Raw genomic sequence first — 15,399 nt, forward strand, 5'->3', positions numbered from 1 at the left:
GAGACGTTTAATAATGATTCAAGTGTAATATCACCAGGAATCATAACAGTTCTGTAATGTCACCAGTTACAGAGTAGCAAACTACACAAAGCAAAACTTGATAAAATTCAAAAAAGAAATAAATTCAATTATAATTAAAGATTTCAACACCCATCTCTCACTTATCAAGAAGATAGAAAGAACATCAGAAAGGATATGGGAGTCTTAAACGTTACTAGTAGATGACTTGAACTAATTGATATTTAGAAATCACCTAACCACAGCAGATTATATATATATTTTTTTCATGCATATATGGAACATTCACCAAGGGAGACTATTTGCTGGGCCATGAGAAAGTCTGAAGGAATTAAATCACAGAGTATATAAGCTGATCACAATGGAATTAAACTAGGAATTAATATGCCCAAGTATTTGAGAAACTAACAATACAATTTTATTAACCCATAGATTAAAGATGAAATTATGTGGAAAATTGAAAACTATTATAAACAAATGCTAATAAAAACATGATTTCTGAAAAATTATGGAAAACAGCTAGAAGACTAGTTAACAGAACATTAAAAGTTCTAAATGTTCTGGTAGGAAAAAAAAATTGAGTTATAAAGTGATTTAAGCCTCTCACCTTAAGAAATCATAAAAAGAACAGTTTAAATACAAATTAAATAGGAGGGAAATTTTTTTAAAAAGCACAAAACTTTGAAATAGAAAACTGAAAGACAATAGAAAAAAATCAGTGGAACAAAAAGTGGTTCTTGGAAAGATTAGTAAAACTGATACATTCCTCCATAGACAGATTGAGATAATAAAAGAGAAAATGAGGGGCGCCTGGGTGGCGCAGTCGGTTAAGTGTCCGACTTCAGCCAGGTCACGATCTCGCGGTCCGTGAGTTCGAGCCCCGCGTCGGGCTCTGGGCTGATGGCTCGGAGCCCGGAGCCTGTTTCCGATTCTGTGTCTCCCTCTCTCTCTGCCCCTCCCCCGTTCAGGCTGTGTCTCTCTCTGTCCCAAAAATAAATAAACGTTGAAAAGAGAAAATGAAAATTACTCAGATCATAAATAAAAAAAAGGGGCATCACAACAGACTATTTAAATGATTTTAAGGAAACATCATCAATGTTATGCCAATAAGTTTGCTGCTTATATAAAATGAACAAATTCCTTGAAAAGCATATATTATTAAAAACTTAATTAAGCAGAAAACATGAATATCTTTATACTTATTAAAGAAATTACATTAAAAATGAAAAGCCTTCCCACAAAGAAAATGCCAGGCCCAGGCAGCTTCGCTGGTGAATTCCATCCATGCCCTCCCTCCTCTACCTTGCATAGATTCAAGCCCCAATCTGGAGGGTGATGTAAGATCCCTGAGCAACTGTTCAGAGCTGGATGGAGGAGAGTTTGGGTCTGTCTTCATAGTAACTACTTCATTATAAAACATCAACAAGAAAAAACAACCTCATGTTAAGATTTATTTTGTTTCACAGCATAATTTCAATGTGCTGTTAAGCTAACAGTCTCTGTTACTTTTCTCCCTCCTATCAATTATCCTCTCCTAATGGGAGTTCATTACTTAGAAAGAAGAGAGCGTGTGTTGGCAGATGGAGTAAAATCCAATTTTAACCACTTCACTTACTTGCTTACATACCCTTTCTTCCTAGAACATATGCCAATGAGAAAGAGACCTGAGCAACCTCCGGTCCTGAAAGGAGAGATCAGGAGAATAACAGGAAGGGGTGCTGAGTGGTTCAGTCACTTATGCATCTGACTTCGGTTCAGGTCATGATCTCACGGTTGGTGGGCCCGAGCCCCAGTCGGGCTCTGTGCTGAAAGCTCAGAGCCTGGAGCCTGGTTCAGGTTCTGTCTCCTTCTCTGTCTGCCCCTCCCCTGCTGACGCTCTGTCTGTCTCTGTCTCTCAAAACTAAATAAATATTTAAAACTTAAATATTAAAGTATTAATATTAAATATATTAAAAAATAAATATTTAAAATATTAACATTAAATATTGATATTAATAATAAAAAGGAGAATAGCAGGAAGGTATAGACTTCATTAGGAATAGGAACACATGATTTTCAGACACAGGATCATTCAATAGGAAAAACATAAAATACAATAACATATTGGTCTAGAGATATTAAAGTCAAGTAGTAGTGACTAGATTTACAGGCTCTGAAACCAAAGCACATGGATTTTTAATAACAAACATTCATATTTACTGGCTGTCATCTGGTGCAAGTTACATAACTTCTAAGTGTCTCATTTTTCTCTTCTGTAAGATAGTGAAAACAATAATACCTTATTCATAGGGTTGTTGTAAAGATGAAATGAGTTGACGTTAAATCCCTAGAAACATACATGATTCATGATAGATGCTCAGCAAGTGTTAGCTAGTTGTTATTACTTTGTCGTGGCAAAGGTGAGGTCAAACAATTCCTATGTGGTGACCTTAATCCCAACAGCAGGAACTTTAGTGTCCCATCAAGGCAATCAGGGCAGAGGGTCTAGATTAAAGACAGCAGAGAAGACTTGAAACATCAGCTATGTGTTGAAGATTCTTTATGGCACTAGTCCTCACCTTTAGATGTGTCATTAAAATTCCCCAAGACCTTTTAAAAATACTGATATTTAGGCTCCAACCAAGAGCAATTACATCTGACTGCCTGGGGGTGATATGTAGATATAAGTCTTTAAAACAAACAAAACAAAACAAAACAACAACAAAAACAGAACAAACTTCTTAGGTGAACTTTAAGGATAAGCACAGTTGAGAATGAAGAATAGGAAAATAATAAATGAGAAGTCATAAGGACAGAATGATGACATTTATGGTTATCCCACTCTGCTTTAGTTTCTACCAATCCAGCAACTTATGACTGGAAGTTAGAATAGTGAGAATAAGAGGAGAGAGAAACCATACAGTCTTTGTCCATTCAGGCTGCTATAACAAAATACCACAGACTGTGTGGTTTACAAACAATAGAAATTTATTTCTCACAGCTCTGAAGGCTGGATGTCTAAGATCTGGGTTCCAGCATGGTCAGGTTTTGGTGAGACCATTCTTCTAGGTTGCAGACTGTTGCCCTCTTATTGTATCCTCACATAGTGGGAAGGGCCAGATAGCTCTCTGGGGTCTCTTTTATGAAGGCATTAATCCCATTTATAAAAGCTCTGCCTTCATCACCTAATCACCTCTCAAGGACTCCATCTCCTAATACCATCACACTGGGTATTAGGTTTCAACAAACGAATTTTAATATATTCAGTCTGTAGCACCTATATTCTCAAGTGATAGTGAATGTGTTACTGAGATTGGGGAGAATACATAAATCAGTTTCTGTCAGGTAAAAACAGGCAGACCTAGAGCAATGTACTCTGCCAACAGAGAGGGACAAAGGAGGGGAAGTAGGGATAAAAATACGGACACAGGACACAGGGCAGTTTCTGCAGGGGTTGAGGGAAGGGGAGGATGATTTGGTGATTAGCAAACAGCATGCAGGGCAAATTTCAGAGCTTGGGATCTTTACCTTTGGAGATAGTATGATTTCAATGAAAACTAGTTTTAAGATGAACCTTCAAAACTGGGAACTGAGGAAATAAAGCAATAAAGATAAAGGTTACTGGAGGAGGCAAATGAAGTGTAAAGTCCCAGAAGATGACAGAATGAGAAGAGAGAAAAAGAATTGAAGTCATTGGTTGTAGAAGGAAAAGTTGATGTCTACAATGGTATGAGTTAAAATACTTGACAAATTGTTCATCATTACCCAGAAATAAATGACCTTCAGATTATTCATTCGCTAGCGGATACCGACCCAGTTCAGAAGGAAAATTCAATTTTCTTTAAGCTTATGTGCTTAAGTGTTTAAGCTGAAAAAAAGTCTGGTTATTTTATCCAATGTATCAATATAAAAGAATTCAACATAAAATTTTAAACACATCATCTCTCATCTCAGGCAATAATTGAATTTACTGTTTCTACAATCAGAAAGGTTTCTACGGACGCTATTAAAATAATCTGAGGAACTGGAAGTGATAATTCCTGAATGATGTCAACGACAATTCACTTTACCCTTTCTCCCAATCAGCAAACTTTATTCTCTTCATGTTTTCCCCTTTCTACTTTCCGTCTCGCTAAAGAGAAAAGAAAAAAAGAAAAAGAAAAAAAAAAAGGAAAGAAAAAAAACGCCTGGGGGACGCAAGAAAGTAAAAGAAAACAAAAACTCTTTTCCCTCCCATCCGTAGCCAGCAGAGAGCGCTGGTGCCACAAGCGGCACCACGGCGGTGCCGCTTAGCCTACACTGGTATGTAACCCCCCGGAGCCGGGTACACTGAGGATGTCCCTGCTGGGAGCCCGTAGTTGACTTGCTGTCGCTGAGCAACGGAAAGTGGGCGGGATTTTTGCGCGTTCGTGCGCGCGACCTGCCGGACGGAAGCGGAAGTGTCGGTAGCGCGCGAGTAGGAAGTGGTGATTCCTGGAATAGAGATGGCCGCGCTTGCTCAGCTGCCCCCACTCCCCCCCCAGTTTAAGAGCATACAGCATCATCTGAGGACGGCTCAGGAGCATGACAAGCGGGACCCTGTGGTCGCTTATTACTGTGAGTCTTTCCGAGTCGCCGTGCCTCTCCTTACCCTCCGGGGCCCACACACCACACCTTGGTTATTAAGGCAGGCCCCGCCCCTTCAGTTTTGGACCTGAGCTTTGACCTCTGGCCTGCCCTGGGAACACAGTGCGGCCCCGCCCTTTTCTGGGATTTCCCCACCTTACCCCCTTTTTCCCCCTCGCAGGCCCAGAGAGACAAAACTTAAAAGCACCCCTGGTTTTCCTCTCCTCTCCAGTCTTGGGCTTAAATATTGCCAAACTGGCTGCATGGGCTCATGAGCTCAGTGACACACTGTCTTAAGGTTTTCTGTGTATACTCAGCAAGTCTCTTGTCTCCAAAATCACCTCGACAGTTAAGTTGTGTTGGGGCTAAAACAAAGGTGAGTGTCCCGAAGACGGTAGTGATGTGGACAAAAGGAAGAAGGTAGACTAATTGAAAACATAGTAATGAGTGCAGGTTAATTATGACAACATGAAAGCCCATTCAGAAACTCATAAATGATGAAATGGAGATGAGCTGCTAGGAAACTAGCACTTGAATTTGACCATATTCCCACCAGTGGGAATTTTTTGTCTTCTTTGAATAATACCTGGGGCCAAGACATTTGGTAGCAATACTATCACCTTGGTTGATTATGAGACCTATAATCTACAGTTGATAGAGAACAAATTAGGTTGTTAAAATTTTTTCCTTCGTAGTATGTCTAGTAGTTTTTTTTATGTAAACTTTAAACTTGACGGCAAATAAAACAAGTTACCAAGCAATTGTAATCTTCTGTGAAGGACTTTTAGCATTGAAAAGCTCAATATAATGTGTCCTCTTTTGTGAACATTGAAACGTTCACTAAACTCTGGTCTACTTTCATCCCTGTCAAACTCCAGTACCTCCATTTCTCAAGTATTCAGGGCCCTTTCGCACCTCTACATTCTTCAGTTTCTTGGAATGTCTACCTGTTTTTTTTTCCCACTTGGCAAACTCCTCATGATACAAGATCTAACCCAAATGTCACCTCTTCTGTAGGCAGTAAGTTGATTATTCTCTAGGCTGTCTCCCATTTTGTTCAAATCATACAGTGTTATTTCCATTATATTTGTTTTTCAGGTTCCACAAGTAAGGAAGGACTGTTAATCATTTAATCGCCTTGTACTTATTGAACTTCTTCCTGTATCAGGCATTACTAGGCACTGTGGCTGCAGTTCCTGCATTCATGCAGCATATATACAAGTGAGGAAGAGAGGAGATTAAACAATAAAATGAGCATATTATATGGACTAGTAGAAGGTTTTGAAGACAGACAAAGCAAGGAAAAGAGAAGGGAGTACTAGGAGTAGGGTGGTAGGGAGCAAGGAGGGGATTTCACTTTCAAGGTAGTTATGGAATGTGTCACTGAGTTCACATCTGAGCAAAGACTTGAACGAAGAGGAAGACAGGCTTTGCATCATCTGGAAAATATAGAGGGAATAATATATGCAAAGGTCATGAGGCAGGGGCTTGTTTGAAGGAGGATCAAGGAGCCCATTGTAACTGGAGTGGCTATAGCAAGGAGAAAAATGATGCGATAAGGTCAAAGAGGTAATTTCTTATAACAATGAAGTAAGTAGGAACCCTTGTTCCTGTCTAAAACAAATTCCCGTTCATGAGTTCTGTATTACATACCTTTGTGAATACCTAGGGACTTTTATTTTCTGTGTCGTCATCTTCCCCCTTTCGCTATTTCTTTCTAAACTTGCCCCAGTTTTTTTTTTTTTAATTTAAAAAGAAAAAAGGAAAGCTGCCACTATGACATTCTTGTAAAGTTATATTCCTGTCTGCCTAACTTCAAAGGTAAGCTTGAAATAGTCGTGGGTATTGTCTTTACCTCCCTTTCTCCCAGAGCCTTTTCAGCTCATTGCAGTCTGCTTTTCATGCCTTTTATTTCACCAAAACTGCTCTCAACAGGGCCATGAACAAACATTTGCATTGCTTAATCCAAGTGGTAGCTAAATAATATTTTTGTTATGAAACATATGCATATTAAAGAATACATATAACATGTATGGTTTAAGGAATAATAAAATGAACACTGAGGTACCCACCATACTTGAAGTTATTAGACTTTTAAATTTTGTCCAATCTGGTGAGCATGAAATTCAAGCTGAATTTGCAATTCACTGTGTCTTAATGAGGTTGAGCGTCTTTTCATATGTTAATTACCATTTGTGATTCCCTTTTGAAATACCTATTTATTGCTTCTATTTTTTTTTTTAATTTCAGTGTTTATCTTTTCTTAATAATATACTAATCATTTGTTATATGTGCATTGCAGATGTCTTCTCCAAGCTCATAGTTTGATTTTTTTACTCTGTGAAGTCCTTTGATGTTCAAAAGTTCTTAATTTTAAAATATAGCCAATGTATCACTCTCCTGATTTATATTCTAATTTTCCAAGACTTGATTTCTTTTCATCTGCCTTGTTTGGGACTTTGGCATACTGGATTTGCAGATGGGTGTCTTCCATAAATTCTGGAAAATTCTCTATTATCTGTTCAAGTATTCTCTGTTCTCTACTGAAATTTTGATGAGACACGTGCTTCACTTTTCTCCTTTGTCTCTTAATGTTTTCATCCCTTTGTGTCTCTGTGCTACATTGTGTATAATTTCTGCAGGTCTGTGTTCACCTCCATATATCCTATTGTATAACCCATTTGTTGAATTTTTGTTTTCATTTTTTATTTCTGGGTATTCTCTTTTTGTTGTTTTTAAATTGGCCCAGCCGTTTCTGATAGTCTTTTGTTACTATATTTTTAAACACTTATTTCTTTAAAAGGTTTATAAATATTTGTTTGTATTTGTGTTCTGATCATTCCTATAGCTGCTGTACATGTGAGTCTGATTCTGTTGTGTAACAGAAGACTGCTCGTGGTGACCCCTTTACTTGTGATTTGTGCTTTACACGTACCAAACCAGTGTTCTTCAAACCTTGGGGTGCAAGTAATTCTACAGGAATCATATCCCCAGTTCTCAACTTCTGTTTCTTTTCTAACAAAGCTCCTTTGATCAGGGTAGCAAAGTAGTATGCTGCTTCTCTTTTCCCACATCCTGTTCACAATTGCCCTTCTCCTACTTTAAAGAAGAAAGGCACACTCCCATGCCTCGTGAGTATTTTTATGGTGTGTTGCCCTGGGGGAGAAGGTGGAAAACCTTCCAGGGTGTCTGGAAAAAAGGGACAATTCAAATTACTGGTATAGTGAAGTTTCTGTTAATTAAGGTATTAAGGAGAGCTTCCTGCCCTTCCCTTTTTTATATGGAAGAAAATCAGAGCAAAGAATAAGCCTTTATTTGAAAACGCTGGGCATGAGAAAAGATGTCAAAAGCAACATTCTAATTTGGGGAATGAGTCCAGAACATTTTATGAGGGGGAAGAGAAAGGATTGTCCTTAGATATTAGTAGCCATTGTTTGATCATTTGGGATTTAATCCAGAGGGGTGGTGAGGGACATTTTGGGATCAGAGTCATGTGTGAGAGAGTGTGAAAAGGTTTAGCTGTGAGGACAAAGACATGCAAGGACCACAGTGGAAAAGTCTGTCTTTCAGAGGTCTCGTATGTTTATAAATGTATCTGTTTAAGGGCAAAGCCTCGCATTAAAACCTGGCCTGAGTTGCAGTGTTCCGAATTCCCAGAATGTAAGACTTTTCCTGAAATGACCTCACCTTTTCATTTTCTATTCATTATGAAAGAATATCATTCCTGATAGAAGAGCAAACCCCAAAAAGCAAAGGAGAAATGCTGGAAGGGGTAGTGCCTTGTTTCATCCAAGTGACATAAGGATTTGTGGCTGACTGAAATTTTGGAATTAGAAGTCAGATGAGATGTGGTGAATGGGGACATGGGTTAACACTTATTTGATTGGAAAATTAAATCGTATTTTTCTGAAAAGTAAGCCACCATTGGCAGGCTGGTTTGGCATTAGCAGCAGGTTTTGCCATTTATGTTACACGATAGACATGCTCCAACTAAATGAGCCTAATTTTCGGCTCTGAGGTATTTTGTTTTTTCAGAAATACATTTAAAGCAAGTAATAACATAAAAACATTTGAATTGGTTTTGAGTTTTTCTAATGTTTTTGTTTTCTTTGCCAGAGCATGTTGAAATGAACAGCATTTCGGTTTTCCCAATCTTGTTTCAGTGTCTTAGAATAAACAAGCCTCTGAATGAAAGGACATGATGAATCCTCGTAAGATTTTTTGGTATGCTTCACAGAATTGAGAAAATGAATAACTCTAATGATGGGGTGACAAGTCCTTTTCTCGTTTTAAAACAAATTTTGAGGCTGACCTATATGAAATATCAGCTAAGAGAGATTATTAAAAATAGTATTTGATGATAGATGATTATATGCTTTTTAGCCTGTAACCCAGAAGGAATGAAAAGAATTCTATGATTCTGCTGTGACAAAACTTCCATTCTCATCTACTGCTTTATGTGAATGAACTTTCTCTGAAAGAGAAAGTTTCTCTGAACTTTCTCCTATGTTAAATTCATAAAAGTGGGAATAGAACCAATACATTACTCTGGTTCATTATGACAGTAAATCATACTGATTCCTAGATATACAGTTTAGCTCATTATAAGATACATTAACAGTAAATTTTACTTTTTCTTTTTAATTATTATTGAAATGTATAACATATTGATGTTGTTTTGATCAATTATTCATTACAATAATCACAAAAACCTCAAATCCAGAGGAAAAACTTTAATGCTAGCACCTTATTTCACAGGAAGTTTTGATAAATTTAAATTTCCGTTTTTATACATTTTTAAAATTGTTTTAAATGTTTATTTTGAGAGAGAGAGAGAGAGAAAGTAGGGGAGGGGCAGATGGAGAGAAAGAATCCCAAGCAGGCTCAGCACTGACAGCGCTTAGCTCGTTGTGGGGCTCAATTCCATGAACTGTGACCTGAGCTGAAATCAAGAGATGCTTAACAGACAGAACCACCCAGATGCCCCCAATTTTGATACTTTTTTTTTTTTTGCAGAGAAGTATGCTAATCAGGTTAGGACTTGTGAGCATACAAATATATTCTTTTATAATAAAATTCAGTAGGATAAGTAAATGGAAATGTAGGTTAAAAGAAATAACAAAATGTATCATTTCTGACTCTTGAAGAAAGACCTTTTTCCATTTTAAAATAGATTATGATACCAAATTGTTAATGATACTTAACAGCTGAAAGAATGATACAATTTTAGATGTATGAATTTGATGTACAGAAGTTACATCTTTTATACTTGCTTAAATATCTGATGAAAAGTGATAGATGTCAACTTAAAAGTGTGTGAAGGGATACATTTCTATAATCTTCGTGCAAACAATTTTCTAAATTTCCTAGAGCAAAGAATTTTTGGTGAGGAAAAAAAAAGAAGATTATTATGCTGAAGTACTTGCTGACCAGTAAAGCTCCCTGTTGTCTTTTACTTCTGAGGCTTTGCCTGGAATCCCCCTGACTTCCTCTTCACCTGGCTAACTTACTAGTACTGATTCAATACAAATTCTACATTTTATAGGCTGTTTTTCATTACCTCCAAAGGATAGTCTAGAAATTGTTCCAGTGTGCCCCTCATCTTAATTACATAGTGTTATAAACACCTTTTTACCTTTTAATCTTCTAGATTCTCCTGAAGGACAGGGAATAAGTATCTTGTTTTCTCTCACCACCTGGCACACAACTGACATTCATAAATATTTAATGAATGCCATCTCTCTAAATGTTACTAACATTTCACTAGAGCATAAGCTCTATGAGAGCAAAGTATGTCTTATTTGATGATCTTGGAATCTCTGACTCCTAATATAGTACCTAAGACATGGTGGATATGTGTAAATTTTGTCTGTTGATTGAATAAATGAACTATATAGTGCCTATAGAGTAATTTATAGCTTTTTGACATGCTCTAGCTACAGTAAGGAAATGTAATGGAAAGAATTCCAATGCTCTGTTTTATAATTTACCTTACTATGTTTTAAAAATGTTTTAATGTTTGGGGCGCCTGGGTGGCGCAGTCGGTTAAGCCTCCGACTTCAGCCAGGTCACGATCTCGCGGTCCGGGAGTTCGAGCCCCGCGTCAGGCTCTGGGCTGATGGCTCAGAGCCTGGAGCCAGTTTCTGATTCTTTGTCTCCCTCTCTCTCTGCCCCTCCCCCGTTCATGCTCTGTCTCTCTCTGTCCCAAAAATAAATTAACGTTGAAAAAAAAATTAAAAAAAAAATGTTTTAATGTTTATTCCTTCGTTAAGAGAGAAAGAGCACACACAAGAGAGAGAAAGAGTGGGGGAGGGGCAGAGAGAGGAAAACACAGAATCTGAAGCAGGTTCCAGGCTCTGAGCTGACAGCACAGAGCCCGATTCGGGATTTGAATTCATGAACTGCAAGATCATGACCTGAGCTGAAGTCAGATGCTTAATCAACTGAGCCACTGGGCGCCCCTTACCTTACTATGTTTGTAATTTTAGATGAAGTCATAGGTATAGTATCTAGCGTAAGGTATAGTTATTGTGCCTCCTCCATTTTGGTATTATACGATTTCCAGAAATGATTTATCTATGGGCTTAATGTGAATACCCTAGTGTTTTATCATGTTTTAAATTATGACCTTAATATTTCTATATTTTTATGTTGTTTGGTCTTTTGTTTTCTTTTTAAATCAGGAATGTATATTGAATGCTATGTATCAAATTACCTTTTTGTACTATTTGTGCAAGTGGTAATGTGCTTGTGCTTACTTCTTTGAACTTGTTAATTTAGTAAGTTATAACAAAATAGTAAATGTTCTCATTTAAAACATCCTTCCATTCCTGGAAAGAATCCCATTAGTTTTTTTTTTTTTAATTAACCTTTTTTTTTTTTTTTAAGATAATTGTAGATCCGTATGCATGTCCCAAAAATAATACAGAAAGATCCTGTACCCTTTACTCCCTGTCTTCCAGTGGTAATGTCTTGCAAAAAAAAAAAAAAACAAAAACAAAAAACAAAAACGATAGTACTATGACCAGAATATTGACATTGATAAAATCCACCAATCTTATTCAGACTTCCCCAGTTTTATGTATATTCCTCTGTGTGTGTGTTTGTGTGTGTGTGTGTGTGTGTGTGTGTGTGTGTGTGTATTTAGTTCCAAGCAGTTTATCAGATACAGGTTCCTGTATCACCATAGTCAGGAAAACAGTTCCCTACGAAGGATCCCTCATGTTACTTTTCTAAATCCACATCTGTCTCTTGTCAACCTTACCCTATCCTTGTATCCTAGCAACCACTAACCTATTCTTCGTTTCTAAAATTTTATCATTTAAAAAATATTATATAAATGCAATCATTGTATACCCTTTAGACTTGACCTTTTTTCACTCAGCAAGTAATAATTGCCCGGAAGCTCGTCTAAGTTGTTACATGTATCAATATTTTGTTTCTTTTTAATGCTCAGTAATATTCCATGGTATGAATGTACCAGAGTGTAACAGTTCAGCCATTGAAGGACATTTGGGTTGTGCTATGATCTGAATGTTTGCCTCCCTCCTCCCCAATTCATGTTGAAATCCTAATCCCCCAAAAGTAATGGTATTAGTAGATGAGGTGTTTGGGGGACGATTAGGTCATAAGAATGGAGCCCTCATGAAAGAGATCTGTTATGAAAGAGATCCCACAGAGCTCCCTACCCCTTCTTGGTATTTAGTTTTATAAGAAGCTAGCAAAACTTTTCCAGATTGGCTGTACCATTGTACATTCCAATCAGCAACGTGAGTGGCGAGTGACCCAGTTTCTCTATGTTATTGCTGGCATTTGGTATGTCACTCTTTTTTTATTTTATTTTTTTAATTTTTACAGAGAGTGTGTGTGTGAGCAGGGGAAAGAGGCAGAGGGAGAGAGAGAGAATCTCAGACTTCCATGCTCAGCACAGAGCATCTGATGAAATCAAGAGTCAGATGCTCAACCAGCTGAGCCACCCAGGCTTCCTGTGTCACTATTTTTATTTTAGTCATTCTGGTAGTTATGTTAACATCATGGCTTTAATTTTTATTTCCCCATGCTACTGAAATTAACATCTTGTGCTTATTTACTATCTGTATATCACCTTTCAACAAAATGTGTTTTTGCCCCTCCCCCCTTTATCTTTACAGTTTTGAGAGTTCTTTATATATTGTAGTTACTGTAAGTTCTTAGATATGTGTTTTGCAAATATTTTTCCCAGTCTGTAGCTTCTCTTTTGTCTTCCTAACAGAGTCACAAAGTTTTAAATTTTGCTACTACCCAGTTTTTCAGTTTTTGCTTTTTTATATGCTGTTGGTATCAAATCTGTATGCTTTATTGTGTATTTTTCTTAGTGTCCTAGTCTGTTTTTTCTGTTTTTCTCCCCCAAGAAGAGTTCCTAAATAATATTGATTTAGCTCTTTTTTTTTTTTTTTTGAGTGTTATCATTGTCAGATTTTTAGTACCAATGTCATGCTGGTTTCCTAAATATTTGTTGAAAAGGTTCTCCTATCTGACTTGGACTAAAACACAGTAGATCTATCTCTCTCTTTTGATTAAAGAAGTCCTTGTAGAGCAGACCTTTGTTCTTTGGGGGGAAATTATTTTATATATTTACCAATTTCTTCCATTTAAAATATTTTTGGCTTGGGGGTACCTGGGTGGGTCAGTCAGTTAAGCATCCAACTTGGACTGAAGCAATGATCTCATGGTTCGTGAGTTCAGGCCCCACATCGGGCTCTGCACTTACAGTGAGGAGCCTGCTTGGGGTTCTCTCTCCCCCTCTCTCTCTCCGTCCCTCCCTCACTCGCACTCTCTCTCTCTCCCAAAATAAATAAGTAAACTTAAAAAATACACATTTTTGGCTTGAACCTGTGTTGATATATTAAAGTTTTCTAGAATATCTTCCATTTCTGTCAGATTTGCAAATTTATTAACTAGAAATTACAAGCTGAACCTTTTTTCCCTTCCCTCATATCTTTCACAGTTAGTCGTTAAATTTTAAAAATTTTACTTATCTCCTCATTTTCTTTTGGTATATACCATACCCTTATCTTACACCTAAACTACTGACAGAGGTTCCAAGTTTCTACTTCAAACAGGTCATCCCTTGAGCCACTAGATTAGAACAGGTAGTCTGTTTTAAATGCTTAGTTTAAATAAATAAATAAACAAATAAATGATAGAGTTAACTGTAAACACTTAGAAATTCTGTATGACACACACTACAATTTTAAAAACGTTGCGTAGGAAAAATATTTCCAGTAGATGAGACAAAGGGCCAATATCCGTGATACATAAAACACTCATATAAAATCATTTTATAAAACCTAAGATACCCATAGAGAAATGGACAAAGAACATGTATATACAACTGCTGAAGGAAGGAATGGGGATCATTAAAATTCAGCATAACTAGTAATGTAAATTAAAATCACTTACGTTTTGCAACTAACTCAGTAGGTTAAGTGTCTGACTCTTGATTTTGGCTCGGGTCATGATCTCCTGGATGGTGGGTTTAAGCCCTGAGTCTGATGGTGCGGAGCCTGCTTGAGATTCTCTCTCCCCCCACCCCCGTCTCTGCCCCTGCCCTACTCAAGCTCCCTTCTCTCTCCCTTGCTCTCTCTCTCTCTCTCTCAAAATAAATAAACTTAAAAAATTTTAAAAACAAAAAATCACTTACTTTTTTTGGCTGTAAAATTGTAACAGTGCAGATGAATTTACAGTGAAATCTCCATTGACAAGGCAGTGTGAATTGGTACAAAAGTTTTGGAAAGCATTTTGGCAAAATGGATTGAATCACAAAAATATCTGTAATTCAGTAATTCTAGTTTTGGAAAGCTTGTGCTTAGGAAATAATCACAAATATATTGAGGGCTTTATGTGGAGTTCTCTGGATGATTATTTATACATTTGTGGAAAATGCGAAATAACCAAAATACAGATCACTGTGGAGATGGTTAATTAAGTTATGGCATATCTACTGGGTGGAAAGTAATGTAATCATTTAAGAATTACAAAGCATCTTTTGTAACATGGGAGGAAGTTTGTATGAAAATGCAGGATATAAAATTGTGTATACACACACACACACACATAATTTGAACTTTTTAATGTGTATATACTTGGAGAAAAAGATTGTGGCTTTTAGTTTCATATAGTGTTTCTTTTGAATTTTTTGTTGTTGTTTGTTTTCTGTTCTGTAAGTGAACATATTCCATACCATAAAAAATTTCAAAGCAAAAGCTATATTAAAACCAAATTGTTTTTTAAAAGCCACCTATAGGGGCGCCTGGGTGGTTCAGTTGGTTAAGCGTCCGACTTCAGCTCAGGTCACAATCTCGCTTCCGTGAGTTCGAGCCCCACGTCAGGCTCTGGGCTGATGGCTCAGAGCCTGGAGCCTGCTTCCGATTCTGTGTCTCCCTCTCTCTCTGCCCCTCCCCCGTTCGTGCTCTATCTCTCTCTGTCTCAAAAATAAATAAACGTAAAAAAAAAATTTTTTTTTTAAATAAAAGCCACCTATAGTAGCTCCGTATGTAAGTGCCCTTAGTTATTTGAACTCTGAAATCGTCTTTAGCAGTTCTAATCAAGCTGAATTTCATTGTTTCCCGAACCTTTCTCATTTGTCTCTTGTCTTCAAGTCTTCCAACATTTTGTTCGCTCTGTCCTGACAACTGTTTACTTCTTCACCACCCTTACTCTACTTTATCCTTATGTACTACTTGAATGTCACTTTTTCTGGGAGGCCTTCTCCTAAACTTCCTAAGGTGCTTCTTTTCTTTGTCCTCATTGTGCTTT

General features: G+C 37.2%; 1 protein-coding gene across 3 annotated transcripts in view; it reads left to right on the top strand.

Moving 5' to 3' along the window:
* The window catches only part of VTA1 (vesicle trafficking 1), an 86,438-nt gene that overhangs the window by 11,560 nt on the left and 59,479 nt on the right, over window positions 1-15,399 (top strand). The window contains exon 2 of one of the 3 annotated variants that reach the window (XM_047859818.1): window positions 4,480-4,593. In XM_047859818.1, coding sequence (XP_047715774.1) covers window positions 4,482-4,593 — 112 coding nt within the window. In that variant the 5' untranslated portion in view covers window positions 4,480-4,481. Of the gene's footprint in view, window positions 1-4,444; window positions 4,594-15,399 lie in introns of those variants that run through there. The other 2 variants (XM_047859817.1, XM_047859819.1) reach the window with 2 other exon arrangements.

Source organism: Prionailurus viverrinus, chromosome B2, assembly GCF_022837055.1.
Source record: "Prionailurus viverrinus isolate Anna chromosome B2, UM_Priviv_1.0, whole genome shotgun sequence".
In the NCBI taxonomy this organism is placed as follows: Eukaryota; Metazoa; Chordata; class Mammalia; order Carnivora; family Felidae; genus Prionailurus; species Prionailurus viverrinus.